Source organism: Rhinoderma darwinii, chromosome 13 (genome assembly GCF_050947455.1).
Source record: "Rhinoderma darwinii isolate aRhiDar2 chromosome 13, aRhiDar2.hap1, whole genome shotgun sequence".
In the NCBI taxonomy this organism is placed as follows: Eukaryota; Metazoa; Chordata; class Amphibia; order Anura; family Rhinodermatidae; genus Rhinoderma; species Rhinoderma darwinii.
This window is the reverse complement of record NC_134699.1, coordinates 51,374,066-51,400,598: the sequence shown is the minus strand read 5'-3', so window position 1 is coordinate 51,400,598 and position 26,533 is coordinate 51,374,066. Positions and strand designations below refer to the sequence as shown.

General features: G+C 43.4%; 1 protein-coding gene across 1 annotated transcript; it reads left to right on the top strand.

Moving 5' to 3' along the window:
- Window positions 1–6,725: 6,725 nt before the first annotated feature.
- On the top strand, window positions 6,726–23,825 carry SLC25A10 (solute carrier family 25 member 10). The gene is made up of 11 exons (XM_075845199.1): window positions 6,726–6,908; window positions 9,364–9,483; window positions 11,485–11,599; window positions 17,358–17,406; window positions 18,601–18,642; window positions 19,289–19,332; window positions 19,416–19,486; window positions 20,731–20,823; window positions 22,615–22,692; window positions 22,794–22,850; window positions 22,960–23,825. Exons 1-11 carry the CDS (start codon window positions 6,819–6,821, stop codon window positions 23,059–23,061), a joined length of 861 nt encoding a protein of 286 aa, XP_075701314.1. The 5' UTR covers window positions 6,726–6,818; the 3' UTR covers window positions 23,062–23,825.
- The last annotated feature ends 2,708 nt before the right edge of the window (window positions 23,826–26,533 follow it).

The window sequence follows — 26,533 nt, the reverse complement described above, 5'->3', positions numbered from 1 at the left end:
CTCCCTTTTTCTCCTCTTTGCATTTGTGCTTCATTCACGTCTCTACTTCATTGGTGTAGATTGGACCGAGCACTACTTTTGAACAGGATTACCCATATCTGAAGATACAGTCAAAGTTCTGCTGGTTCTGGTTACCAGGCCATTGTGGGCACTCAATACAGTAAGAGCACAGCTGCCAGGTCACATGTCTGACAACGGGGTGGCGATAAACCGCTGTCTGTTTCCAAAGGCAACCAGTAGAAAGATAGATATAGCGAACAACCTGATCTAATGATTGGTTTAGAAACATTACAGACAAAGCGTTGGAAAGGTTAGAACTTTTTATGCAGTTTAAACTGTGAAATGTTTACCGAAGAATTATAATTTTGAGAATAGTAGAGGTGAACACTGCCGGTCACTGTTAGACTCCAAAATGCTACATTCTTTGTCACCGCTTTTTACGGCTTTATTTTAATATCTGGCAGCAATAATAGTTAAGTACCAGGGTTTGTTTAATGCTCGGGATTAGGGTCTAAGAAAATCTCACTGAAGGAGAAAAAGTAGTTTTTGTTTTTTTCTTTTATATACTGTAAAGTTGTTTGCAGCAGTTTATGAACATCTGCCTTTTCTGGACAGTGATATTTTCTTCCGATGTGCAGATAAGCCAATATCTGCCTTGTTGTGCTGAACTACCATCTGTTTGCCATCTCTTTTCCCTGGCAGCATCACTCGCTGATCAGACGTTATTTCTGGTACCTGGCAATGTGTGTAGGTTTGAGTGAAACGCATTGAGAACATGGAAATTATTGAATTGGATGCATTATATAGATCACTGTGACATAATACTGTAAATTTATTTAAAGCGGTTGTCCTGACACTAGACTGTTTTCTACAAGATAGGTCATCAGTATGTGATCGGTGCGGATCTGACACTCTAACCCCGCACCGATCAGCTGCTCCGGCTGCCTCTGTCAGTGAATGTTATGCCATGTTTAGTGTGGGAAGCAGAGGGCTCTGTACATGTCATAGTGGCTGTGCTGCAGTACTGCAGCTCAATGTGACTAGAGCCATCTTCTTCCGGCACTGACATCTGGTGCCCAGATCATACAAGGATAACCTATCCTGCAGTCATCAGTATGAAAAATCACCCCGTGCCCGGACAACTGCTTTGATTGATTGTTATATACTTATACACAGTCGCGTCACATTATTATGAGCACCTCCTACTTTCGATGTGGGCCGCGCAACCCATGAAGGAAGTGATGTGTCGTGGGCTGGTGGTTATATAAGATGTGCGATAGGCTGTCTGAACACAAATCACTTGTTGCCATGGGTAAAAGGGGCAATTTATCAGAGTTGCAAAAAGAGCTGATTATTGGCTTTCAGGCTAAGGGTGGCGGTATTTCTCACACAGTGTGGTTTGTGAACTGTTCGCGTGCTGCTGTGGTGACAGTGTATTGTGAGTGACAAATGGCACCATTGGCAATAATCGAAGTGGAAACTGCGGAGCACCACATGCCATTGATGTGAGAGGTGAACGTCGGCTACGAAGGCTTCCCGAGTCTAATGCTATAGCTTATATGTTGGCATCCTATTAAATCGTAGAGCTGATCCTGGTATTATATACAAACTAAGTGCAATATTCAGGGACAATCACTCATTTGCAGTCAGGGAGCAGTATAGAAAGTTTTACTTCAGGTGTTTGTATGGCGGGGAGGCTGCAAGTGACAGCTGCACGAAAGGACGCAGCTTATTTCTGTCCCCTCTCCCCCTGTAGAGTCTTCCAGTGATCCCAGTAGTGTATTCTTTGTTAGGACAAAAATTGGTTGTTTGTGTTATGTGAATCCTGCCTAAAAGTGTAATCGCACACGTTTTGCCTGCTGGCATAAGACCGGAGTGGCCAAATGTTACTTGTGTTGAGGGGACTTTTTGATATCCTTTCACTAAAGCCTCATGCACACGGCCGGGCCCGTAATCACGGCCCGCCATTGCGGGCACGGTCGGCCGCTGACGGCTGCATTTTCGGGCTGTGCTCCCATACAAAGTATGGGAGCACAGCCCGTAAAATACGAAAAGTAGGACATGCTCCATAATTCCCAGCAGCGGACAGGGTGGATATGCTGCATGCTTTTACGCAGCGTATCCACCCCATCATTCACAGAAACTTTACCGAAGTGTCGGGAGTGATAAATAGACATCGCGTCCTGGCTGGAGGTGATGTCTAGTCACTCCCAAGACACTTCGGTATTCTTCGGTGACCTTGCGAGATCACGCTGTGTTGCGTGTACAGCTAAAAATGAATGGAGAGAAGTGTATGATGCTGATTGGTCACTGATTGGTCAGCATCATACACTTCTCTCCACAACACCCAGTTGTCTATTAAGCAACTAATTAGCATAAATCTTAAATTGTTCATAACTTGCTCAAAAATTATTTTTAAAAATTAAAAACTGCTGTTATCCACATTACAGCGCCGATCAGATTATGAAGGAAATAGGACACTTATAATGGGGTGACAGAGCCTCTAAGTTTTTACCCCAGTCCTTCAAGCCCACAATCCAATGGCCACATGCCGTCCAAAGTGATGTCATATACTGTGGTCAGGTAATCACATTGGCTAATAGTTCCGGGGGACGACGACGACTTTATCTATTGTATACTGATAAGTGGATCCATTTCTTTGAAGGAACTATGAGATGTGCAGTTTACAAAGCAATCAGCGAATATCATTCATGGGGGGCAGGAGTTTTTCTAGAGGCTTCGGAGTCATCACATTGAAGAACAGGACAATCATTCTTTACCCAGCCTGAAATAGCTGATAACAGTGAACAATAGATGACACGCATACAATATATGGTACGGCAAATGAGATAAGTGGTATTATTTTTGTATTACTTACATCAACAACCTGAAGGACTTGAAACTTATACCCACTAAACACTCATTAGGTGGCCCCCGGATTACAAAAATAACACACCATGGAGGGGTGGAGAGCGCACATGATACACGCACCATCTTGGGAGATCCTGTGACCTTGGGCTACACATTCTATACACGTTTACATTAAAGTTGAGGTAGTAGCCAGGACGTGGTGTACAGTCTAGATTACAAGCCTCTGATCGGAGTATTTCAAGGGGCAAATCAGAAGATAAAACAGGAAGCAGCTCAACATCAAATCTATCAATGATACACCTTTTCACGGCGATCATTACGGGTACTTATGGCACAGCGCTGCCTTTTCACCTTGTAGTAAGCCTGACATGGGTATACTGTGCCAGCTAGAGCGGGTGTGAGGCGGTTTCAAGACAGCCTGGATCCTGCTCTAACGTCCAGGATTGAAGTTAGCACCGATCCTGGCCATTTAACCCTCAATAGCGACTGCACCATCTAAGTGGCGGGACGCTGATGGTTTTCATGACAGCCAGAGGCCTAACAAAGGCCCCCTGTTCTGCCATGTGTATGCCTATAAGGCCTTGCCACGGGCATGGCCATTTGTATCCCTGTCAGTTTTAGGCCTGATTCACGCGAACATTGTATACGTCCGTGTGCTGTCCATGAAAAAAAACGGACAGCACACGGACAAATGCAACTTAATGGGGCTATTCAGGCCTCAGTGATTTTTCATCCAGCGTGTTTCTGTTGCGTGAAACTCACTGCATGTCCTATTCTGGTCCGTTTTGCGGACCACGTTGCCCATTGAAGTCTATGGGTGCATGAAAATCACGGACAGCACATGGTTTCACGCACCAGTTGCTAAAGAAATGCAGAGAAAAAAATAAAGGAATGTGCACCAACACGGACATTAAAAACGGACGCCACACGGAAAAAACACCGATGGCACACGGACCTGCGGACACAAAACAGATATGTTCGTGTGAATCTAGCCTTACACAGACAGGCACAATACACAAGTATTGCAGTGTATTATAGAAACGATCATAGTGGGACTACAAAAAGGTAAAAAATAGTTTAAATAAGTTATGAAAAATCCCATGTAGAAAAAAAAAAATGAAAAACCCCTTCAAAAAAATGCTTTATTATGCAAAAAATATAATTGGTATTACCGCATCCATAATGACCGGAACTATAAAAATATGTTATTTAAACCGCATGGTGAACACAGTAAAAAATAACACAAAAAACAATGCCAGAATACTGTTTTCTGTTCATCCTGCCTTCCAAAAAAATGCAATCATAACGTTTCATTTACCATAATAATGAAGGTACCAATAAAACCTACAAAAATTCTTCCATAAAAAAGAAACCCTGATATAGCTATGTCGTCGGAGAAAAAAAAAAAAAAAGTATGGCTATTTTTTTATGGGGACACAACTTTTTTTTTTGAAATTTTAAACAAAACAGAAATAGGACCAAAATATGGCCAACTTGCAGGAACAACAGACATTCAGAGTCAAATAGCCGTATTCACCCGAACGGGTGCCAAATCAGCCGTGAAAAATGTTTTTCACGGCCGACTTGCATCCGTGTGGGGCCCGTTTTGACGGATCCCTCATAGACTTGAGTCTATAGAGGCATCCGGTAAAACGGACAAAAATACGACGTCCTATTTTTTCCTGGGTCATTCACACGGTCCGTTAAAAAAACCAAAAAACGGTCATGTGAATAGCCCCATAGACGTGTATTTATTTTAAGGCAGCTGTTAAAAAACCAGCCATCACACAGCCGATCCGGCGTGTGACAATTTTAGCGGACATTTACGATTAGTATATGACATTTTGTAAAAGCGGATATATAAATTCACCAGATTGATCCAGAGCACGACAAGGGGAGTATCGGTAGACTTCTAGGCCACGCTTATGATAGTTGTGAAAGAGAGATATGAACCGAAGGAGGTGAATCATCTTAAATATAGTAACGCGTCTTATAAGGGATAAAGGGGGTGAAGACCCGGCCCTCAGCTTTTGTCTAGTAGAGATTACAAGTGGATCAAGATTGAATTGCTGTATTATCCCACTACACCTAGGTAATTAAACTGGGAGCAGGAAAAAAAGGGCCCCTAGAGAGGATGGAGCAGATTTAGCCCAGTTGATCCTCAGCCTCGAAAAGCAGCATTTAACAGTGCTCTTTGGCTGGCACTGGTATGGCGGCATTGTGGCGGACACGGTTACGGGACTGGCTCTAGTATGTTGGGCAGTATGGCTGGCTCTGATATGGTGATATTGTAGGGACACTATGGCTGGCTCTGCTATAGAAATATTATGTGGGCAATGAGTCTGGCTCTGGTATGGCGGCATTGTGGCTGACACGGTTTCTGGCTCTGTTATGGGATTATTAAAGGGATGCAGTTGCCGGCTCTAGCATGGGGCAGTGTGGTTGGCTCTGTTATGGGGGCACAGTTTTTGTCACTTTTGGGGACAATATACACTATGGACAAAAGTATTGGGACACTTCTTAATCATTGAATTCAGGCATTTCATACAGTCCCATTGCCACAGGTGTATAAAATCCAGCGCCTCGCCATGAAGTCGCCTTTACTAATCGCCACACGTAGAGAGGTATGATAAATGTACCACCTGAGCAGGTAGACATAGATCCTGCTAGAAAATATCCAAATCTGTAGCTCTGATTGTTTATGACTCAGGACTGTATGTTCTGTAGCCTCCTGGTCACGTTCGTATGTAGTAAACAGGAACAGCTATAATGTAGGCCAGAGGTAGGAGGTCGTAGAACAAGTCCCGGCTGATACAGCAGATAGCATGCATGATGTGCTGGTACTTGTAGTTCTCCCACCACTGACAACGTATATTTACAAGCTGCTGGCAAAGACTGGGCAACATGCTGGGTGTCATTCAGAAACATGCCCACAGCTCCGCATTGTGCCATGCTGTTGGGCACTCATTTATAGTGACCAATACACTGTATGCAACAAGTCAGAAGCGTGGCATGGCGGCTCCTGCCACACAAGACTCACGCCAGAAATCACGTAGTGGCACTATATGCCTCATGGACCGGTCAGAAAATGACAGCTGTATTCTGATTGGTTAATATTACAGATGAGCGAATCGGTCCACCCCATTTGTAATTCGCCTGCCATTGGGTACATTGATGCGATTTTGAGGTTCACTTTGGGCAAACCAGAGAAAATAATAATAAAAAAATTCATTCACCTATTTCATTTTACGGGCTTGCAGATTCATTTAGCTCATCCGTAGTTGCTATGGGCAACGCCTATTTGTGAATAATGCTACCATGTAATACCATGCCGCTCCAGTGACCTTCCGCCGTGCTGACGTCACATACATCGCATAATGTCGTAAAGGAGTTGTGCGGCAAAAGTTGCCATGCAGCCCAGGTTGTTGCTAAACATTTCCATAGACTTACATGGTAGAGAAGAATAGCGCAGTGTGACACAAAAAGTAAAAAAACACTACATCCATGGTACAGGAATGCTGAGTGTTGTAGTTTCTCTACAGCTGCAGAGTCACATGTCGTAAAACAGAGCATACAGGCAGTAGATCCTGTACAGTCCTGGTATGAGACCAGTGACATGGACGTATTATTTTAGAGCCCCTGCCACACTACTAAGTGTCCCAAGATTGAGCCTCGTCCATACAAGTGGCAGGTGTGCAGCGCAGCCCCGTACTCAGTGACCTTTCTCCAACTTCCAGCAGCAAAGCACTGCACCACAGCACGTGTTCGTCCTGTGGGCCCCACCTCCTGACAGCGCCACTTTAAGAAGCTGCGTTTTGTGCTTCGGCAGCATTATGGGCGGGCCTCGATTTCGCCTCTCTTCGATTGGTCCCGGCGCAGCAGGTCAGGTCCCTCCCCTGGCCCTTGGACTGTCCGGCGCGGCCGGATCTAGGGGAGAAGGCTGAGGGATGGCGGAGCGCAGGATATCACGCTGGTACTTCGGGGGTCTGGCCTCCTGCGGGGCAGCATGCTGCACCCACCCGCTAGACTTACTGAAGGTGAGCGCGGTGCATGTGTCTACCAGATGGTTTTTCATATGTGTATGAAGTAGAACTATACATGCATGACATCTGCTGTCCATATATACGACAGATATATACAGCCTAGATATACATACCACATATATGACACTGCTGTCCATATATATACAGCCTAGATATACATACTATTACTACATGTACGACACCGCTGTCCATATATATACAGCCTAGATATACATGCTACATGTATGACACTGCTGTCCATATATATACAGCCTAGATATACATACTATTACTACATGTACGACACCGCTGTCCATATAAATCACAGATATATACTGCCTAGATATACATGCTACATGTATGACACTGCTGTCCATATATATGACAGTGAGGGTGTAATTGTACATGTGCCGTCCTTATGTCTTGCTGCTGTCCACATGACTACATACTACATGTATGACACTGCTGTCCGTATATATACACAGCCTAGATATACATACTACATGTATGACACTGCTGTCCGTGTATATACACAGCCTAGATATACATACTACATGTATGACACTGCTGTCCGTATATATACACAGCCTAGATATACATACTACATGTATGACACAGCTGCCACGTACAGCGTACATTATACACAGTGGTCTGTAAGGTAAAACCTGATGTCCCCGTGTTGTCATCCTCTGTAGTGTGTGGTTTGAGTCATGTCTGGTTGTCATACTATACTTATTAGCACATGTAATGTATGACCGTAGGCTTATTAGGGCGTGTAATTGTGTAATGTAGGGCTGAATATGTGCTTTGTATATGGGTATAATAAGCCTGGAGTCTACAGAGCAACCACTGACATGTCTGCTACTAAATGAATGACTTCAAAATGTATACCGCACCAGCGTGTCTGTCATGTATAATTGTGTGTGTGTTGTACGTGTTCTGGGTCAAAAGCTTTACAGGCTTTTACATGAGTGTTCATGGGAGAGGTCATTGTGTGATCTGTACTATTTGTGTATATGTAGCAGTGCTGCGTTTGGCACAAAGCACGAGCTGGTTTTCCATGGCATAGTGGTGTGTGTGTGTGTATATATATGAATGGCAGAGGTGTGTGTGTGTGTATGAATGGCAGAGGTGTGTGTGTGTGTGTGTATGAATGGCAGAGGTGTGTGTGTATATATGAATGGCAGAGGTGTGTGTGTGTGTGTATATATATGAATGGCAGAGGTGTGTGTGTGTGTGTGTATGAATGGCAGAGGTGTGTGTGTGTGTGTGTGTGTGTATGTATGAATGGCAGAGGTGTGTATGAATGGCAGAGGTGTGTGTGTATGTATGAATGGCAGAGGTGTGTATGAATAGCCGAGGTGTGTGTGTGTGTATGGCAGAGGTGTGTGTGTGTGTGGCAGATTTGTGTTTGTATGAGTGGCAGAGGTGTGTGTGTGTGTTTGTATGAGTGGCAGAGGTGTGTGTGTGTGTGTGTGTTTGTATGAGTGGCAGAGGTGTGTGTGTGTGTTTGTATGAGTGGCAGATTTGTGTTTGTATGACTGGCAGAGGTGTGTGTGTGTGTGTGTTTGTATGAGTGGCAGATTTGTGTTTGTATGACTGGCAGAGGTGTGTGTGTGTGTGTGTTTGTATGAGTGGCAGATTTGTGTTTGTATGACTGGCAGAGATAGTGTGTATATGTATGAATGGCAGAGAGGTGTGCGTGTATATGAATGGCAGAGTTGTGTGTGTGTGTGGCGAAGGTGTGTATGTATGAATGGCAGAGGGGTGTGTGTGTGTGTGTGTGTATATGAATGGCAGAGGTGTGTGTGTGTATATGAATGGCAGAGGGGTGTGTGTGTATATGAATGGCAGAGTGGTGTGTGTGTGTGTGTGAATGGCAGAGGTGTGTGCGTGCGTGTGTGCGTGTGTGCGTGTGTGAATATGAATGGTAAAGTGGTTTATGCCTGTGTGTGTGTGTGTGTGTGTGTGTATGGATGGCAGAGAGGTGTGTGAGAGAGAATATGAATGGCAAAGAGGTGTGTGTGTGTGTGTGTGTGTGTGTGTGTGTGGGTGGTCAGGTTTGGGAGGCGCTGTGCTGGTGCTGTGTCATTGTCTAGACAGTGTGTAGAGTATTGGAGATCTTAGAGGAGAGTTGAGGTTTGGCCTCGCACTGCTCTCCCCTGTTCTACCGGCACTTTGCTGTAGGGGGCGACCTCCTGCCAGAAGCCGGGCGGTTCAGAGATTATATTCTGCTTCTGATTATCACCTTTTTTCACTTGCCATCACATGACCCGTGTTGACTTTCCAGTTTTTTTTAATGACAGTAAAGGTCTTAGACGGCTTTGAAAGAAAGTTTTCCATTACTGTGACGGGGTGTGTGGCAATGCTGCTTGTGCAATAAAAGATCATGACCTTTGAGTTGTTTTCTGAGGAGTTGGCACGTAGGTGGGCGTAGCGTTGACCTGACTGCCTTTGTCTTGACATCTAGGTGCACCTGCAGACTCAGCAGGAGGTGAAGATGAGGATGACCGGCATGGCCGTTACTGTCATTAGAAATGATGGTTTCTTTGCCCTGTATAATGGCCTGAGCGCATCGCTGTTCAGACAGGTGAGAGGTTCCAGCGAGCTCGCCCATCGCCATCACAATCCGGAAAATACGTCCAGGTTCACACTGTACACTACACTGCTACAGCAGTCATGCCCTCCCTCCCATTGCTCAGCATAAAAAATAAACAGTTGCGCCATTTTATGCCACGCCAATGATTAGGAAACACTTCTTCAGGTGCCAGTATTAAAATTACTCAACAAACCGTATGCCATGTATATGTGCCCCCTTTTATACGTATCCTCGCAGTGCCGGATATTACCAGTAGAGGGTGTTTTTTTTTTTTTCTCGCATCACAGGTGATGAAGGCTTATTGAGGTGCACGAGGAGTGTAAAATAAATTGGGTGGAAGACCCTCCCGTGCCAGGACATGTTTCTATAAATGGCCTGAAATTTCCTGTACGTGGATGGTAATTGCAATAATGTGAGAGTGTCAAGCAGGGACACTGCAAACTATGGCCAGGGACCCCACGGCAAACTATGCAGATCCTGCCGCTCTCTTGAATGGGGCTGTGTTGTAGTTCTTTGCACAGCGGTCCATCCCCCATTTATGAGCGAGTGATGGCACACCCTGCTTGGGTGGGAAACCCCTTTTATTTGCCTCCTTTTGTAATCCGCACTGCACCAGTGTCCGTTGTACATGATCAAGACTGTTTTTCAGCCACTGGATGTAAACAAGAATGTTTGCACTCACTGGCATCTAGCAGAGATCTTGAAAATGGCAAAGAATTGAAGAAACAAATTATATCTCTGCGGCTGTGAGTGCAAAAATGAACAGTTTCTTACTGCACCTTAGGAGGTGGATGGGGGATCCAGTAGAAGGCCGTAGAAAAACTCTAAACGCAGCTATTACATAGTAAGACTAAGTTCACACCGCGCTGATTTGATTCAGATCTCAGCCTTTTGCATAGCAAAGGGTAAAATCACCATTGAAAATTTGCGACGTGTGAACTCCGAACCCAAGCACACGATCGTAATATTTATTATTATGGATAATCTGCGGAGCCATTATTTTCTACTGGCCACGGACACCTTACAGTATATCTCCGGATATGTATCCGGGTCGTAGAAATGATCCGCAGAATAAAGAACATGTCCTATCCGTAGCCGTCCGTAATTGATGAAGCGTTGCTATGTGACGGCAGGGGATTCCCTAAGAAAATGACGCCTGAGTGATCATGTGACCTTTTCAAAGGGTTGGGACATGTTGATGACATCATTTGTAGCCTCCCCTCCCCTTTTTTTTTTTTTTTTTGTGGATCTGTAAAAAAGGAATGTGCTACGGACTGTATTTGAAGACCGTGTACAGATGACTATGGATACGTATTTAGACTGAAAAAAACACTACGGTCGTGTGCATGGGGCCTTACATAGTAACAATAAGAAAAAAAACCACTCCACAGTAATCTAGTAACTATAACGTTTAATATTATTACACCCAAGAAATTCACCGTAACAACTTCCTCTGGCAGAGCGTTCCACAGTGTCACTGCTCTTACAGTAAAGAATCCTCCTCTATGTCAGTTTAAAAACCTTCTTTCCTCTGGTTGTAGATGAAGCCCCTTTGTGACCGTTTCTGCGAGTGCCACTCAGGCCGTTTTTAACTTTAGCGGATGAATCCGGTCCGTGAAAACTAACCCAAGTCTCTGCTCGGTGGAAAGATAGGGCATGTCCTATCTTTCCACAGATCACAGGCGGGACTCGGCCGACACACACGGTCATGTGCATTAGGCGTTACAGCCCTGGGTAAAGATATGTCGTGAGAGAGATTTCTATACTGACCTATATATTATGTATTTATACAGTTATTAGGTCACCCCTCGGCTTCTTATTAGTGATGTATAAAGTGGTAGAACTATGTTCTCGCCATGTTTATCGATGCCTCTGTTGATGCCCCTATGATCCTATTTGCCTTGGCAGCAGCTGCCTGACGCTGATTGCTACACTTTAGTTTACTCCACTTATTCTGTCCGTTTCTATGTCTGTTTTACTCTGCCCCTGTAGATCACTTACTCCCTTACCCGTTTTGCCATTTATGAGACTGTGAGAGACCGTCTGGCCCAGGATAACAAGGGCCCCCTCCCATTCTACCAGAAGGTGCTGCTGGGGGCATTTGGAGGTAAGTTCATTCACTTTAATACGTGGCATGAATCTGTGACCGCCTTCACTCGAGGCTCGGGCTGTGAGGACAGCTCTTGTCCGTGAATGCAATGCCATAAGTGATGTCACTAAAGACCCTTCTACACCGGCCAATTATCGGACAAACGATTGTTCACGATAATTGTAAACAGATCAGCCGATGAGAGAGAAAACGCTCATTCGTCAGCTAATTGCATCGTTTTAAATGCCATAACTATTATGGTTGTAAATGTATAGGGAGGGGCGATCGGAGTAACCAGCTCGTCCCTGTACTAGCTCCTTGTGAAAGGAGCAAACGAGCGCCGATCAACGAGCTGTCTCGTTGATCGGTGCTCGTTTACACGGCCCACATCGGGCTGTGTAATATCACTTTTAGGTTGAGTTCACACAGGGCTGATACGCTGCCTAAAAACACAGTTTATCCGCCATGTACGTTGCAGGGAATTCTGGGCAAAATTCCGCACCAAACTGTGGTGCAGTTTTTCGTCCAGAATGTCCACTGCGGAAAACTTCAGCACCTAGCTGGCTGGCATCTTGGGATGATGCTTCATCCCATGTGATCGCCGCTACAGCCTGTGATTGGCTGCAGCGGTCACATGAGATGAAACGTCATCCCAGGAGGCCGGCCTGGAGGAAGAAACAGACACCTGGGTAAGTATAAGATATTCTTGTTTTTGTAGAGTTGCATATTTTTTCGTCTGAATCGTTGCGAACCTGTCGTAAAAAAAACGCAACAACTGCTATTTGTTGCAGGATTTACCTCCCCATTTGAATTCAATGCGGAAAAACCGCAACAAATTATCAGCGTTTACGCAATTACAATTGACATGCTGCGGGATAAAACTTTGCTGCTACTGGATTTTCTGCATCAAATTCCGTTGCGGAAAATCTGCAGTGTTTACGCGACGTGTGACCTGACCCTTACACCGGCAGATTAGTAAGAGGGAGCGGCAATATATCTATTGCTGTATAATATAAGGGTATGTTCACAAGAAGCAGATATGTGGCAGACCTTTTTGTGCCTGAAAATCCGTTTTGTACATGTGAATGGGGTTGTCTTAAGAGATAACCGTGATTGGTTACTCACTAATTATGTAATCGATCACTTTTATATCTTGAGAAAAAGACTTTGCCAGGATTAGGTGTGTTTCCTGATAGATAGCAGTTCTTTAACCCCTTCCCTTCTGCAGTCATTTTTTCGGTTTTTAATTTTCCTTTTTTTTTTTTTTTTTTTACAAAAGCCATAACTTTTTTTTTTTTTAATGTCAATATAGCCGTACGAGGGCTTGTTTTTTGCGGAACGAGTTGTGTTTTTTTACGGCAGCATTTATTGTACCATATAATGTACTAGGAAACGGGGAAAACATTTATTTGTGGGGTGGAATGTGGGAAAAAACTGTGTTTCCTCCATTGTATTTTTGGGTTTTGTTTTTACGGCATTCACCGCGCAACAGACAACATGGAATCCCACTCTCATGGAATCACCTCTCCTGACTAACACTTGTATTCCCATCAAATAACCATTCTGGAGCATCTTTTCTTAGAACTCTGCGTTGCCCTCTGTTAGTCCTCTTAGAAATTGACAACTGGGTGTTACCATTCCCCTTGTCAAAGGGGTGTGTCCCTACACAGTCTGGGACTGTGAGCACTGATTGGACAGTGTCAGACTGTGTAGGGACACACCTCCAACTGGTAACACCCAGTTGTCCATTCATTTCTAAATTTCTAGGAGGAATAACAAGATGCTCCAGAATTATTTAGTGGGAAATATAATTATTTACTAAAACAGACATGTCTGGAGAGGGGACGGGCCCTTTTTAAGGCCATGGTTGATCAGTTTTTTGTTTTTTTTTCGTTTTTGATCTGTCTAAAGCATTAGTAAATTGTAACATTGCATCAGCCCCGACAATATGACAAGCTGGCTATGTTGCGTTCCTTATGCCGGTGTGACTGTAATCTCATTGGTGGAGCGTGGTCGTCATTGCATCAGCTTCCGCTTTCTTGAGAAATGTTTGACAGAATAATTTTTTAGTCACAAGCGCGGACTTGCAGGATTAGCAGTTACCTAATGTGCAGAAGACTTCCGGGTGTACAGCAGAGCATTACATGGGTGTGTGAGGTGTCGTCATTGACTTACAATTCGCGAGGAAAAACTTTATTATTAACCCCTTAATGACCAACCTATTTTAGACCTTAATGACCAAGCCATTTTTTACGTTTTTCCATCGTCTCATTCCAAGAGCTATAACTTTTTTATTTTTGCGTCAACATAGCTGTATAAGGTCTTGTTTTTTTGCGGGACAAGTTGTATTTTTTAATAGCACCATTTTTAGGTACATATTATTTATTGGTTAACTTTTTTTTGGGGGGGGGGAATAGAAAAAAACCTGAAATTTCGCCACTCTTTTTTGCGTCCTAAATCTACGCCGTTTACCTTGTGGTATAAATAACACAATAAGTTTATTCAGCGGGCTGTTACGATTGCAACGATACCAAATTGATATTGTTTTTGTATGTTTTACTACTTTTACACGTTAAAACGCTTTTTTTTTTAAAAAAATTATTTGTTTTTGTGTCTCCATATTTGAAGAGCCAGAACTTTTTTTATTGTTCCACCGATGCGGATGTATGAGGGCTTTTTTTTTTGCGGGACGACTTGTAGTTTTTATTGGTACCATTTTGGAGTAGATGCGACTTTTTGATCACTTTTTATCACATTATTTTCAAGTCAGGATTCACAGAAAACAGCAATGTTTACTTTCTTTTTTTTTTTTCGGCGTGTTAAATAATGTAATAATAGCTTTATAGTCGGGGTCGTTATGGCACGGCACGGCACTTGACCAGGATAGCACAGGATACAGGAAACACTGGGAACTGGAAAACACTGGGAGACCATTTGCATAGACAAACTAGGAAATGACAAACAATGCTCAGGCATCGAAGCAAGGGGCTGGGCCCCTCGTATAGTCCAGGGCTGATTTAAATATTAAAGTCCGGTGCGCATGCTGCCCCTTTAAGAGCGGGCACGTGCGTGTGCGCGCACCCTACGGGAACCGGCCGAGGTGAGTGGAAGTGAGCGCTGGCATCTCCTGAGGAGGAAACTGGGGCCAGCGTTCGCAGACCCATGGCTGCGGCCGTCAGGGGGAGAGTGAACCTGACGGCCCGCAGCTACGGACATGACAACATCATAATAAAAAAGACAACACCATTTTGGATAAATAATTGGCCGTCGTGCTTTATTAAGGGTTACATAAATTTAAACAAACGAAATTTGGAGCTCAGCCATAGAATCTCGAGCTCCAAAGCCATATATAAAAAAACAATAATGAAATAATTAAATCCACCCAGCCCTGAAGCGGGGTGACCCATCCCTTTAATAAGCACGCAACAAAACCGGGAGATTCCTAAAATGGAAGGGGGGGGGGGGTTCGATGCTGTGGTGGTGCTGCAAATACACCTGTGAGGGAAATCCAGGTGATTATATAGTTCAAATTCCCGCCATATTTTTAAACAGACCAATCAGGGACTCTTCTTCAAACTCTGTTGTAACCAGGCAGAATTTAGAGAACATTCTATGGCACAAATTCCAGCCATAAATTCAAACCGACCAATCAGGTACCCAACGGAGGCCAAAAGAGTGCTCTTTTGGCTTCTATCCGTGTGATGTGTCTATATCCCCTTTTTTGTATTTTATTTCTATGTATTTTTTTACACTGTATAGGAAAGTGCAGCAGACTGCGCTTTCCTATATAGTGGATCGTGCACTATAGTTTTTTTTTTTGTTTTTTTGTTTTTTTTTTAAATGCGGTCAATGGGCGACTGTATATCCATATATCTATACAGTGGCATACCGCAAAGACTTTTTTTTCGGAGGTATACGTTTGTGAATCCCTCCGATGGAAGGCTCTGACGAGGTGTGAACGGAGCCTGACTAGAATAACTACTTGCCCTGTACACACAGACTCTTGTTCCAGACCATAACACTGCCATCTTTGTCACTGTCCCCTATTACAATTTAGGATTGTTCTTTAATTGCTAATTGTCGCGGTGATTATCACAGTTCATCTGTATAAGGTTGAATAATGATGGCATTGTAATATCAAACGCTGGCAAAGGTGGCATACATTCTGCAGAAATGACTTTTCAGGTCGTTTGTAGCTCATTAAGTGCTACTTCCTTTACGTAAATGGTTTATTATGAAATTCACTCGGATGATGCCTAAGGATGGAGTACAAGTCTCGTTGTCATCGTCCCCTAACCCGCTGCGTTATCCGCTTACTATAATACTGTCCCCATATGGAGAAGACTAGATTTCATTCATTGGACTCTTTTTAAAGTGACTGTGACTTGCAGAGTTAGAACATGATCCCCTGAGAGTAGATCCCGGGGTCTGCTGTTTGCAGAGATAGGCCTCATGCACATGCCGTATACTATCCGCAATTGCAGATAGTGTAAAACACATGATTTCCTATGGGCCAATGCACACGACCGTGTTTTCCACGGTTTGTGCATAGCCCGGACTGCAAAAACAAATAGGAAATGTATATTATACGGTCCGCGTTTACGGTCCGGGCTGATAGAAATTGATGCACATCTTCTGTGTACACAGTCCATGATTGCGGATGGCATGACGCAGCCTGTCTGTGCCGTAATCACGGACCATGCACACCGATACGGTGGTGTGCACGGGGCCATAGTCTTTTCATAGATATGGTAGTGATGATGTTCATTTTAATATTTTATTGTGAAACAAAAGAAAATGTTTTGTATGATTACTGACACCGAATATGACGACACAAATACAAACTTTTTAATTTTTTTATTTATTTACGGTGCGAACATTTCTCCAAAAAAATACAACTGATCAAACAAACTTGTACCGCCATGTCGATGGAAAAATAAAGTTATTACTCTTGGAAGGCGGGGGTGAAAAAATTTGCCACATTCTTAAAGTATAGCTAAACGTTTGACAAACTTCTGACCTGTCATAGTGACATGTTATAGAGATGTCAGAAGTTTGTATTGGTGGGGGGTCCGAGCACGGAGACCCCCACCAATCGCTAGAACGAAGCAGCTGAAGTGTTTCGTGTGATCGCTCAGCCGCTTCGTGTCTGTTCGGCTTTTTCCGGAAAGCCGATGTATCGGAGTACGGGCTCATAGACTTTATATTGAGTCCGTACACGATGCATTTATTTCCAGTAAAAGCCGAACAGACATGAAGCGGCTGAGCGATCACACGAGGGCTTCAGCTGCTTCTTCCTAGCGATTGGTGGGGGTCTCCGCGCTCGGATTCCCACCAATCCAAACTTCTGACATGTCACTATGACCTGTCAGAAGTTTGTCAAACGTTTAGTTACACTTTAAGGGGTTAAACACTCATCTGAATGCCTTGTATGTTTATTTGGACCTGGAAGTTCTCTCCGACTTTTAGCAACATTTTATATATTTTTATAGCACATATTCCTACCGTATAAAAGGTTTTTGTTTTCAATAATGAGATGTGTGTCACTATGTCCCTTTCATTACTACGCCGCGCTGTATTCTATTCCCAGGATTCTCCCATCAGCCATGACCTCATATTGTGTTTCCGGCTTTTGGGTTATGTCAGTCTTATGTATGTTCAGTGTCACGTTTAGCAGCTGTCTTGTTTCTGGATCACAGGAGGGGACATTGTGGGGGACGACGACAGTCTCTGCTTCCTTTTTGTCATGTTTTTTTCCCCTCCTCTTATGTTTTAGGTTTTACAGGAGGATTTGTGGGGACCCCAGCAGATATGGTTAATGTCAGGTGAGTGCCCCCATTATTAGTCAATGAATGTCCTAGGTATGACGTTGGGTGTATATATTTATATGTAGTACAACATATCCTATCGTATTAATGTAAAATTGATACGGAAGTGCACTTGGGGATGTTGGTGTGTAATAAACTGAACTGTGCAATCGGTGTCAGGCAGCTGCTGCAAAGGACGATCAGGTCATGAAATGTATTAAATGGAGCCTAGATGTATGTGATGAGAACATGATTTCTAGAGGAGAAAACGAAGTTTGAGAGCACATAGAATATTATGTACTGCTTTGGGCCTCAGAATGAAAGAGACGTGAATGACCAAAGTAATTTGGGGAATGGGTGGAATTCAATGCCAAGAGCGTTTAGTAAAGAGAGAAAAAGTGGCTTTAGTGAGAGCGAATTAATATTTGTTTGTATATATAAGGGATAGACATTGATCTGTCTAATGATTTTTTTTTATTCCTAGTCCAGTAACCATGAGAAAAGAAATATACTAGATCTAGAGTAAAGAAGGTTTAGCGATTCGCATGGAAAGGGGATTTTACCTAAGAGCAGTGAAACTATGGTTCTCTCTGCTACTGGATGTTGTGATGTATACGTAAAACGGAGACTGAAAAACATCGGAAAAAGCTTCTGATGTATATGTTAAACGTAAGGTGTGACGGATGCCTTAACAGTGGTAGCCCTCACCAAAGAGTTTATTGGTGTACGTTAAACGGATACCATTAAAGTCTATAGGCGATGGATGTCACTATTCGGAATCCGATTAACGCAAATGTTGCCCCTAGGCTATAATGGTATCTGTTTAACTTATAAAAGGCTATTGAAAAGCCTGTGATGTATACCTGTGACATATGCCATACAGTAATATATGTTACCCATAGGCTCCCATGTTAACAAAAAACGTATATACTGCGTGGTATACTTTTTATTTTTTTTGCGAGATCTCTCGGTCTTCTACACTTTTTCAGCCTCCAAAAAAAGGCATACCGATGTATACCAGCCTGACGAAGGCCAAAAGGACACACTCTGTCGGACTAATGGATCCCTATAGACCCGTTAAGCGAGTACATCGGGAGCTTTCCTTATGTACACAATAAACTTAGGCCAAAAATGTGATGTTTTTTCAATCCTATTTGTATATTTTTCTTTACCATTTATTTACGTATGTTTGTCTTCCCCCCCCCCCCTCAGGATGCAGAATGATATGAAGCTGCCTGCACATCTGAGACGCAAGTAAGACACAATTCAAGAAGTGTTGAGCAGATGTAGACGAGCCGACCGTGGCCATCTTGTACAGTCCACCTACTGACATCCATTGTTCCACTGATTTCAATGTCGAAAAATCAGTGGAATGCGTAATCCTGTCTGTTGCCAGTGCTGTCTGTCTTTACAGCGGATGGCGATGGATGCATTTGGGGACCATTTTTTGCAAAATTGAATCCCACGCAAATCAACGGGATCAGTTTTGATGTTCGTTTCCAAGTGTCTTTGGGTCAAATAATGGCCGGTTGTGAAGACTTAGTCGTTATTTAGGATTTGGCCTCTCGTTCCTCTTAATACTTTTGTATAATGTTTCACCCACACAAATCGCCTCTATACCTTTAGGCCTCACGCACACGGCCAAGCCCGTAATCACGGTCCTATCTTTTGCAGTGTCTTTCTTTGGCCCGGACGCCTTCCCCCGGAAATATATGGGGAGGTGTCCGTGGTCAATAGAAATGAATGGTTCCGAAGTTGCCACCGCAATTTCGGACGAAATCTACGGTCTTGTGCATGGGGCCTTAGACCCCAGAGAATTAAGCTACCAGTGTGATTTGTACATGCTGCTAATGGATTTTCTGTTGGATCATTATCCCCCTATTTCTTCCTGTTTCTGCAGTTACGCCCATGCACTAGATGGCATGTACCGAGTCATCCAAGAAGGTAAGTCTATGCAGTTATGGTGGGCACAGAATGTTTCCTGCAATGTAAATGTGTTGGATAAGTAATTGTTATTGTTTATTTAGAGGGGTTCAGGAAACTTTTCTCAGGGGCCACCATGGCGTCCAGCAGAGGAGCCCTAGTAACAGTGGGACAGGTGAGGCCACTTACATAATGTCTATGTATTTTACTGCTCTATTATTTTCAATATGCAACATAGCGCTCTACCAAAAGAACAGAAAACTGGCTCTCTAGTGCCACCTATAGGTAGCTATCCTGTGAGCCAATATATGTACAACCACCATCATTGTACAAACTGACATGTTGTAGTGATATGTGAGAAGTTTTGGTCGGGGGAGGATATGGGTGCTTGAGGTCCCACTTGCTCTCTGTATGTAACAAAGGGGAAGAATTGCTCTGCTGAGTTCTGTGTTATTCGACTCTGATCCGATTCTTCCTACCCTCCTGGGAGAAGCGAGCGGTTTACACGCTCGTAGAAAGTCTTTAGCCTCTACGTTGCTAACCCCGCCTCTCCCTGGAGAAATGATTGTTTGGGTTAAAAACCTGTACCAAAAACATGACATCTGCGAAATGACACTTACCCTTTAAAGGCTATGTAAATGCTTGATTTTATTTTATTTTTGTTATATAAAATGTGTATTAGTGTGTGTTAATAAACTTTGTAGATACATTTTATTAAAAATTATTTTTACTTTTTAAGATACAGCTGCTCTATATTCCCTATACAGAGCAGCTGTATCGTTCACGGACCTGACGGGTTCAGTGTCAGCGGGTCACACAGGATTCACTATCATATCGAAGATATGATAGATGTGATAGATTACAGGTGGATCCGCGGGACTGACGGGTTCAGTGAATAGCGAACGATACAGCTGCTCTGTATAGAGCATACAGAGCAGCTGTATCTTTAAAAGTAAAAAGTAAAAATGTGTCTACAAAGTTTATTAACACACTTTATTAAAAAAAAAACGTTTACATAGCCTTTAAGGGTTATTAGCCTATCTAGAGACGACTACTTGTAGACCGTAATATTTCGTAGTCATTGTTCTTTTTTCCTAGAAAGCATTGCCTAAGGCCCCATATGCACACGACCGTAAAATCGTCCGTAATTACGGACTTATTCATTTCTATGGCCAGCTGACACCTTCCCGTATATTTAAGGTGCCCGTGCCATAGAAACCTTCCGTAAAAAATAGGACACGTCTTAGTTTTTTATTTTACGGACCGTGCTCTCATACTTCATAATGGGAACACGCCCCGCAAATGTGGACAGATGTGCGCGGCAAGCCATGCGGCACGGTCATGTGCATGGGGCCTTAAAGAGTGTTTAACTCCAACTCTGATTTGTCGTCTTTTTAATCCTTGTCTTCTCCCTTGCAGCTGGCCTGTTATGATCAGGCGAAGCAGTTCGTCCTGAACACAGGTTTTATGTCTGACAACATTTTCACACACTTTTTGGCCAGTTCCATTGCAGTAAGTTTTTTGTTTTTGTTTTTGTTTTTTCCCCCGCCACTTCAATATACATAGACTTACAGTGTATATAGACATGTAATCCTGTATCTAAAGGCTTATTCAGATAAGCATATATATATATATATATATATAGTCCGTCAGACGGCCGTTTTTCTAACCGCTGTCACACGGCTGCATGTATTTTTATGTGGCTGTTCACACGGCTGTTGTTTTAACAGACCAGTGTAGGGCCTTTCGAAAAAATCGGACGTCCTATTTTTGTCAGTTTTCACGGATCCCTCAACACAAAATGGATTTTTCCGCTGTGAGCAAGAGTTTTCCGGGACTTAAAGGGTTATTCCTATCTTAGGCATTTATGGCATATCCACATGCCTGGTGTGGCGGCGGCAAGCTGGCGATTCCATGTGGGGACTATTGGAGAGTGGTCTCTCTCCATTCTGTTCTATGCGAGTTACGGAAACAGCCAAGCACTGCTTGCTTGGCTGTTTCCGTAACTACCATTAAACAGAATGCATGCGCGGCACACTCTCCACTAGTCCCCACGTGGAATCTGTGACCACCAGCCGATGCACCAGGCAAACTGGGACCGGGTGACCTCCGCTCTCGATATAGGTGTGGGTCCTAGAACCCTACGTTGTGTTTTTCCTCTGTTATTCCTGCTAGAAATTTATGAATAAATTGACAACTGGGTGTTACCAGTTGGAGGTGTGTCCTTACAGAGACTGACACTGTCCAATCAGTGTTGACCTAGTGAGACTATGTAGGGACACGCCCCTTTGACAAGCGGAATGGTAACACCCAGTTGTCAATTTGTTTGTGCATTTCTTGGAGAAATAACAGGAATGACACCATGTCGAGTTCTAAGAAACTATGCTACAGAATTGTTATTTCATGGGGAGTACAAGTATTTACTAAAACAGATGGGTAAATAGACAAGTAAAAAAAAGTCATTAGAAAATATGCGCAAGTGCAAATTAAACAATAAATAAACTTTATTAAATATAAAATACAGGAAGAACCATAAAATAATATACACATTTGGTATCGTCACGACTGTAAAACCTGCACAATATATTTACATGCAAAAAGATATCAAAAAATGGTTCTGGTCCTCAAGGACAAAATTGACCTGGTACTTAAGGGCTTAAAGGAGAACTACCAGGTGAAATCTATAAAGGCCTCATAGTGGCCTGTGCATGTGAGAACTAATAATGGCTTGCTTCTTTGCTGTTATCAGGACATGAAGTAAGTCGTGTGTAGTGTGCAGTCCGGCCGGTGCAGCGAGTGCCGATCAACGAGACATTCATTTGCTCCTGTCACACGGAGCTATGGATGCGGACGAGCGGTCGTTACTCCGATCACTTGTCCCCATAAGTTGTTATGTCGGCAGCGAGCGCGTCTCCCTGTTTACACAGGGACATGCGCTACCGACAATATTAAAATGTAACTTTTTTTAAAACTATACGATCAGCAGATGATCGAGATGACGATCACCATCCACGTCAATGTTCTTGTCCTAACTGGTGTGTGCATTGACACCTATCTGCTATCCTTGATAACGTTGAACTCGCCAGAAATCCGAACAGGAAGTGTTGTCATGAGGGCATAGTAGACAAGTCTGCAGACGGACATCGCTTCCCTCAAACTGTACCAACCAGCATAAATGCATGTGTAGCTGTCACCATCTCCAGTTTAGGGTTTTTGAGGCTTTTGCTTCTAGCTCCCACTTAGAATGAATGAAGTAACTTGACAAGAAGTTGTAGAAGCCTCACAGCCTTTTGTCCCACGTAGGGCGGATGTGCTACATTCCTTTGTCAGCCCTTGGACGTCCTGAAAACACGACTGATGAATTCCAAGGGGGAGTACAGGGTAAGACATACGCTCTTGCACCAGCAGCTGGTTTATACGTTGCATTACTCACTTGTAATGTGTTTTTTTTGTTTTGTTTTTGACACCCTTTTATATTCTAGGGGGTTGTACACTGCGCAACGGAGACTGCAAAGCTGGGACCACTGGCCTTTTATAAGGTGATTACAAAATTGGAAAGGGTAGCGAAATCCGGGGGGGATATAACTGGCATTTTCCACACCTGGGTGAAATGGTCTTGATCTCTAACCATCTCCCATTTGGTCTCAGGGTCTTGTTCCAGCTGGCATCAGACTGGTTCCTCACACCGTTTTGACCTTCGTGTTCCTGGAGCAGCTGCGGAAATATTTTGGAGTCCGTGTCCCTGCATAGTATTCATTGTGAAATCGTGACTGATTCTACCTACTCTCCATCCTGCAACCACTACTGAAAAGGTCATCTGGACCAACAGTGTCCTCCATTGAATTGCTTCTTTGTGGGCAGTTGGCATTTACTTCTGTGTGGTCCATCCCCCAAGAATGGAACAGATGGGTTTATAACTGGACGGTTCGGGTGAAGAAGACTTCTCCAACCAACTAGAGCTTCGATTTAATACCATGTGCTCATAACTGTAGATCTGTTACTTATGGTGGCACGTACATGATTCCTTGATGCTAGATACCACTACTAAAAGCTCTTCCAGTAACCCGTCTATGTGAAACGAGGTGGACATGAGCCATAGACAACAAGGACCTAGTTACGAGAAATGCATTTAGGTGCCAAATTTGCCCAAAACCGCTGAAACCAATCCGTCCAGAAACTGAAGCAATGGAAGCAGATATTGAATTTCTCTGGATTAATACAGTGTTCCACCTACACAATGGTAGCCAATAACATTCGTGTTGCATTTTACCTTGTCCCGACCTGCTGATCGGGTTCACTGGATACATACCTTGGCTGTTTTAGTTGTCTCTTTGGTAATTTTGTGTTTTTGTTTTTTTTTAATTGTTGAAATAATGGAAGTTTTAATAGGAAGCACTTGTGATTTGGTAAACCTATAGATAATAGCGCCAAGGATAGAAACAATAGTGTTATTTAAATCCGTAAAAGTATTTTACTGTAAAATAATAAATAAATTAACGGTTTTATTACCGGTAGAGAGTAGTGTGATACTTCTTATGCTTATTCCCCATCCCAAGAGGCATCCATTTTGCTGTTACCCGTGCCTACCCATGGTCTTTACTGCAGACAGCAGTGGAGTGGGAAGTATTTTACTGCAGCCTAGGTTCCTACCTTTTTACTAATGCATTTCAAGCAAGTAGTTAGTAAAAGGTAGGGAACTAGGCTGCAGTAAAATACTTCTCACTCCACTGCTGCCTGCAGTAAAGACCAAGGTAACTATACCATTCCCCTCGGCCAATCCCCATCCTTCAGCGGAGGGAACCATGGATCTATAGATCCCAGTTTTTTTCCTGACAGATTTCTTTTTTAGGGGTTTGTAGAGAGCTCATAGGTGTCATTCATTCATTTCTAGCTTTAGTAGTATATAATATCATGCCATATTCTCCATAAAAATGTTATATAATACGGGTAAAGTATAGTTTATGTACTCGATGCCCTTCTTAGCGTTTCTGATGTGGATCCGCTGGTTCCTGACTCCCCTACATTCATCTAAAATATCCGCTAACTTCTCAGACTACCCTATGACGTCCCTTCTTCTTCTGTGACGCTTTATATGCAGCTCCTCCGCTGCAGCTTCAGACAGAACCCTGTCAAAAATATAGTTCGGTATAAACTTTCATTAATGTAATTAATGAAGTTTTCTTTATAAGAGTGCTTGGTCTTTAAGTCCGTGGCACTGTCTTCCTTATCTGTGGAGATGTGACTTGATATGCAGCTTCTAACAGCAGGGGAAGATATAGGATGAACCCTGTGCTGACGTCATCAGCACTGCTCCATTCGAGAGCAGGGGGCAGTGACTACTGAAGCACGGGTTGCATAGGGTACTCTGGGGGGCTGGCGGCCATTTCAGTTGACTGCAAAGGAAGCTAGGAAACCATGGATCCGTGGTAAAAGACGATAAAAAGGAGGTGACCCGAAACGTAAACTATACATTCCCCATATTTTGTTACAATTTTTTTTATGGAAAACCGGTGGGTCGCTTTAATTTAAATATTACAAAATCTGAAACCGTGGATTTTTAGTAAAGAACCAATTATTATACTATTCTGTTAAAAAAAAAAAAAAAAAAAAAAAAGAACATTTTATATAATGTTTTGTGATTGTCCAATAACCCAGAATATTTGATAGTCCAACAATTACCAGGTCCGAATGATGCCATATTATAGAGTTATTGCAGCCACAAACCTTGATCAGTGGGGGACCCGCACTTCTCACTGATTGGGTGGGAACCTATTCCAATCTCACATTTTCTTACCTATACAGTAGATGTGTGATAAATATTTGTAGCTGGAATTTTAAGTAATTTTACTTTTGCCTTTAATATTGGGAAAAATAACCTTTTATACAAAAAAAAAAAAAATGCAAAATTTTGCTTTGGTTAAAAGGTAAATATACTTCTCTCTAATGGTATGTTCACACGGCAGCCTCCGTTACGGCTGAAATTACAGAGCTGTTTTCAGGAGAAAACCGCTCCTGAATTTCAGACGTAATGGCATGTGCAGGCGCTTGTCACTGCGTCCACTACGGACGTAATTGAAGCTGTTTTTACATGGAGTCAAGGGAAAACTGCTCCAATTACGTCTCAAGAAGTGACAGGCACTTCTTTGACGCGGGCGTCTTTTTTTATGCACCGTCATTTGACAGCGGTGCGTAAAAAAAAAAAAAAAAATGACCGTCGGCACTGAACATCGTAAAGCCCATTCAAATGAATTGCAGATGTTTGTTGCCGCTTTGGAGCCGTATTTTCGGACGTAATTCGGGGCTAAAACGCCTGAATTACGTCCGTAAATAGGGTGTGTGAACATACCCTAAGGCTTCATGCACACGACCGTAAGAGTTTTTTACTGTCCGCAAATCCGTAGCCGTCCGCAGTTGGTGAAGCGCCCATAGACTTCTATGGGCGAATCTGTGCCGCAATTGTGGATAAGAATAGGACGTTTTCTATATTTTGCGGATCATACCTACGGCCTGGATGCACATCTGTAAATATATGAAAAGGTGGCCATTAGAAATGAATGGGTCCTCCATTTTATCCGTAATTACAGATGCAAATTATGGTCGTATGCATGGGCCCTAACTATTCAATAATCTAGAATATTAATTAGAATTATATAATTCTAATCCCTCACCTACCATGTCCTATTAATGCTGGATTGAACACAGTCGGGAATGGAAGCTGTATACTATATGATCACACTGTGTCGCTGGGTAGGGAAGGGGGAGAAGCTGTATGCTGATTGGACAGCGTCAATAGCGTAACTACCGCGGTAGCAGCCGTAATTACCGCGGCTTGAGGGGGCCCGTGCCGCCAACCGACGCCCCCCCATATGCCCGGTGGCTGCACTAGCAGCTGTTAAGACTGCTACAGTGGTAGCGCCGCTACTATGGGGCCCGCGCCGCCGAACCTCTAACATGAATAGCCGGGCAACACAGTCCCTCTTATGCCCGTAGGCGTCACTAGCACCGGAGGGGGCCGTGGTGCTGGCGACAGCCACCCCGTCTTGCAGTAATTGTACCTGTGTCTATAGCACGCAGGTACAAATACATGCATTAGCGCTGAATGGCCAGGCATGTTCCGTGCCCGACCATTCAGCGCCTTACAATGACGCTGATTGGCGGGGCAAAATGACTTGCCCCACCAATCCGCTCCTTTCAACGACGCTAGCGGCGTGATGACGTCATC

What these genes read in the sequence shown, in the direction of transcription:
- SLC25A10 (XM_075845199.1), top strand. Translation starts at nt 6,819, where the DNA reads ATGGCGGAGCGCAGGATATCACGCTGGTACTTCGGGGGTCTGGCCTCC. An exon ending in GCTGCTGGGGGCATTTGGAG is followed by an intron (nt 11,600 to 17,357) that starts GTAAGTTCATTC and finishes CTTATGTTTTAG; the next exon opens with GTTTTACAGGAGGATTTGTG. An exon ending in ATTCCAAGGGGGAGTACAGG is followed by an intron (nt 22,693 to 22,793) that starts GTAAGACATACG and finishes TTTATATTCTAG; the next exon opens with GGGGTTGTACACTGCGCAAC.